Source organism: Pygoscelis adeliae, unplaced genomic scaffold (genome assembly GCF_000699105.1).
Source record: "Pygoscelis adeliae isolate BGI_AS28 unplaced genomic scaffold, ASM69910v1 Scaffold1, whole genome shotgun sequence".
Taxonomy (NCBI): domain Eukaryota; kingdom Metazoa; phylum Chordata; class Aves; order Sphenisciformes; family Spheniscidae; genus Pygoscelis; species Pygoscelis adeliae.
In genome coordinates this window covers 2,190,592-2,194,788 of record NW_008824051.1, presented here as the reverse complement: position 1 = coordinate 2,194,788, position 4,197 = coordinate 2,190,592, and the positions used below count along the sequence as shown (strand labels likewise).

Sequence of the window (4,197 nt, the reverse complement as noted above, 5' to 3'; positions counted from 1 at the left end):
TGCTTCTGATGTAACCTTGTGTTTTTAAGACTAAGAGCTAGGTTTCGAATGTGCTGCATAATGTGACTTTCTGGTTATTTTTAGTGACTTCAAAATGCCTGTTGATGAAAGCGGAAGTGATGGGCTCAAAATCAGGTCGTCGTGAGAAACCAAAAGATGCATTTGAAGATACTGATGGCCTTTATGATCCTGAGTGTGAAAATACCGGTGTTTTCAAGGCGAAGCAGTGCAGTGGAAACACCTGTTGGTGTGTGAATACAGCTGGTGTTAGAAGAACTGACAAACATGACGCAGACTTGAAGTGCAATCGATTAGTCAGAACGACGTAAGTCTTCCAACAGGGTGTGCTGTGACATGAAAACATTCCTGTATTAGGTTCTGCGTTGTAGAGGACTTATCTGTATGAATGATGCACTGGGGATGAATGAAGATGGAGCAATAAATGCTTGATTACTGGGGGGTTTTTTTGCTTCAGAAACAAGGAGATATTGAAGGGTTTTGGAGGGGGCTTTCTTTGTTTTTCTCTCATTACTGTTTTTTTTCCCTGGGGTTAGATTTTTAGTATGTGTTGTTGTATGCACGTGCTTTAAGAATATTCATTGTACTTGCCTATTACTTCAGGGGGATCATCGTTGAAATGAAACATGCTGAGAGAAATGCTCCTCTGAACACTGAATCTTTAAAGAAGTAAGTGATGATAGTAAGATGTCATGGCAGTGTCTGCATGTGCTACTAGAAATCTAGTGTATTTCAAACAATGTTTGAAAGCATTGTCAAACCTGTGAACTCATTTGTAAGACATCTCACAAGTGACCTACAGATCCTTCATAGAATTGCTTTAATTTTTATTGGAAATGAATTAACTACTAAGGAGATTCACTTCCATTTAAAATTGATTGCTACTTTTTTTTAATCAAGTCAATGTACTGAAGGAAATAGAAGGTAATAAGGTGAAACTGCCCAAAAAGTAAACTGACAAAGATGGTGGAAGGACTGCATAGAAGCAGCGGGAGAAAAACAACAGTTTAGCTATTTTTTGGCTAAAATAAAATCCTACTTCTCTCTGCCAGAGGTCATATAGTTAGAAAAATGTGCTTGTAGCTATTAGATTCTTGCTTTTGCCCTTCTGATTCTCTTCCCAATCGTGCTAGGGGGAAGTGAGTGTTTAGGTGAGGGTTTAGCTGCCAGCTGGGGTCAACCCACCACAGAGAGACTGCAGGAATAAAAACAGTTACACTGGTCTTCCCTGCTTCTGAAGATAGATGTGTAAAACCAGTACTGTTTTTAACAGCTATGGCTTTAATATCCTTACAGGTTCTTCAGAGAAACAATTGTCAATCGTTATATGCTGGATGGACGCTATATAACTAGTGTTGAGGTAAGAGGCACATAATTTTTAGTAAAGTATCAGAATTATATTTTGTTGTGCATAACTTTGAAAACTCGTGTTTGACTAAAGCAATACAGCATGAGTCTTATTAGAAGCTCTCAAAATAGTGACACTTACTGAGCAACTAGCAAATAGCTGTATCTGAACTGAAATACGGAGAAATTACATACTGCTCTCCTCAGTCTGTAGATGAATTCTTACTTTGCTTCACTAAAAAAGTGGAATTTGAATCATACTGTAAACAGTTGGCTTGAGAACAAGTACCATAAACTTGATTCAGGATGCAAGTTCACAAGTTGGATCATAATATTTTGCTGTGTATTTGATAGTTGGATTTAAACTAGCCCCTGCTTAATACTATACTACCTTTTTTTTTTTCAGTATGAAAAACCTTACATTACTATTAATTTGGATCAAAATTCCTCAGACAAATCTTCTGGAGATGTGGATATAGCTGATGTGGCCTACTACTTTGAAAAAGATGTAAGTGTGTCTTGGGTAAAGTCTGCTGAAGACAAGATGTGTATATTGCATTGCATTCAGTAGTCTTTACTGTGTACTGGCTAAAGCAAGATGAATTATGGCAGTGCCCAGATGAATGCCTATTACAATGTGAACTAGCAAGTCTCTTTTTTCCTATCTGTTCTTAGGTAAAAGGTGACTCCATCTTTCATAATAACATACTGAACGTCAGCATTGATAATGAAGAGCTGCGTTTTGAGAAGACAGTGGTCTACTACGTTGATGAAATAGCACCGGAGTTTTCCATGAAGTCTCTGACTCCTGGCCTCATTGCTGTTATTGTAGTAGTAATAGTAGCAATAGTTGCTGGAATTGTTGTTCTGGTAAGTTCTAACAAAGCTGCCAAGTTGAACAGGTAACAGTGTAATTTGGGAAATAACAACATACCAGGGTAACTGGACTCTGATACGAACAGTCTTCCTCTGTAGATTGGCTTCTTTTTTGAGACTTGGGAGGTGGGAAGGAGGTGATGGACATACCATCACCGTTTCAGGTTACGACTGAAGGGTGGTGCGTGGAAAACGGAAGTATTAGGAAAAACTCACTGAGGTGAAGAAAGTACCTGTCTTGCCTCCTGGTTTAAAGTAGTAGAGATTGACAGACAGCCTCTCATGTACCTCGCTTTGGAAGGATGGGGAAGGGACAGCTTCAAGTTTGGAGTTTTGAAGTCACAACCAGATAAAGTTACAAGTCAGTCAAGATTTAAAGAAAACTTCACAATTATTCCGTCCTTCTCTTACAGGTCCTCACAAGGAGGAGGAAAGGGAAGTACGTGAAAGCAGAGGTAATTAATTTCTGTTTATGGTGGATGTGCAGGGAGGGGGTTGGCCAGAATCCAGAAACTCCTAAGTTTGCTCTAGGTTAAAAGCTTTCTTTGGGTGCTTCAGCTGTGTTCAAGGGGACTGAAAGTACTCAAATTCTGTAACTAGTTTTCATCTGGGAAATGTTCACTGTGTTCGTTCTACACTAGTTTCAAAGGCAACTGGTGATCTGCTGCATTTCCCGGGGGTGGCGGGCAGTGCTGACAGCAAGTACTGATCTATAGCAAGGGCTGTACAATCCACAGGAAATACTGTGATAGTCTTGTTCTGTCATGAAGACCTTTACTTAAGGTATCTGCATGGAGCTTGCAGTTTCTATTGAAGAGCTACTTTCCAAGGGAATAGTAACAAATGGTACTAGTGCATGGTGCTTCACCCCAAGCGTAGAGTCTTTTGTGAAGGAATCCAGAGGGTGTTATAGCTAAATAGTAAAGCCTGCTCCCTGTACGCACCCCAAAGAGTGCTGTGTTTTTTTTAAAAATAGTAACAAAGCTGAAAGTGTTACAGTGGTCTTGGCATGTTTGATTCTGTTAGTGTTACATCAAATCCCTTTGCTAATGAAAACCTGGGTTGTTAAGTCCTATTGACTTCTTGGGTCTCACATAGCATAAGGGTTGATCTCTCTCTACCTCCTCCCCTCCAGGTGAAGGAAATGAATGAAATGCATAGAGGGCTGAATGCGTAATTAAATCAGCTGAAGACAGAGTAAGATTCAAAGAAGAAGACAACAGAAACATTGGAGGCATGGGTTACTCCTGAAAGGGAGGCAATTGTGCTCACTTAATGATTGTTAAAACTCTTAACAGCCAAGACTGGTAACCATGCTACTACTTTTACTGTTTGTTGAGAGTTAAATCTTAAATGCCTCATCTTACTCGAGTCACACTTAACTATTGCTCCCTGATTTTATTTTTTTTATGATGATGAAATGAGTTGACAACTGCTGTTACTAGGGTTTTGGAACATACATGCTTAAATCGTTATTTTGCCCTTGTGGGAGGTTTGTTGAAAGTAATGACTTTGTAGCCATGTTGTAATGAGACTGTCTGCTGTATAACTGAACGTGATGTTTTTATGGCTGTTTGTACATATTTGAAGTTGCTGTAACTTTTTTATGACTTGAATTAATAAAACTTTGAAACAGGCTTCTAATTCTTCCATGTTGAAATGATGGATGATCTGCTAAGTTATCATGCTTACAAATTCAGCTGTGTAATATTTCCTTAAAGCAAGCAACCTCAGCATAGGTGAAAATATTCTAGAACTCCAATTAACAAAGTTTGTATTAGCCATCTAATATCTCAATAGCATGATATTTTTTTCTTAAAGCTGTGAAAAGTATGCTTTATCCTATTTTCCACTCCTAACGTGCAACAGGAGTAAAATATGGATTGTTTGTGTAAAAAATAAACATGCTGTGAATGTAGCAATTTCAGGAATGCATAGACTGCTCTTTCAAATGCT

At 38.6% G+C, this 4,197-nt stretch overlaps 1 protein-coding gene across 1 annotated transcript in view; it reads left to right on the top strand.

The window, feature by feature from the left end:
• Positions 1–3,418, top strand: part of EPCAM (epithelial cell adhesion molecule) — a 12,430-nt gene extending 9,012 nt beyond the window's left edge. The window contains exons 3-9 of the mRNA XM_009333681.1: positions 85–325; positions 622–687; positions 1,315–1,378; positions 1,772–1,873; positions 2,041–2,235; positions 2,655–2,696; positions 3,377–3,418. Coding sequence (XP_009331956.1) covers positions 85–325; positions 622–687; positions 1,315–1,378; positions 1,772–1,873; positions 2,041–2,235; positions 2,655–2,696; positions 3,377–3,418 — 752 coding nt within the window. The remainder of the gene's footprint in view (positions 1–84; positions 326–621; positions 688–1,314; positions 1,379–1,771; positions 1,874–2,040; positions 2,236–2,654; positions 2,697–3,376) is intronic.
• The last annotated feature ends 779 nt before the right edge of the window (positions 3,419–4,197 follow it).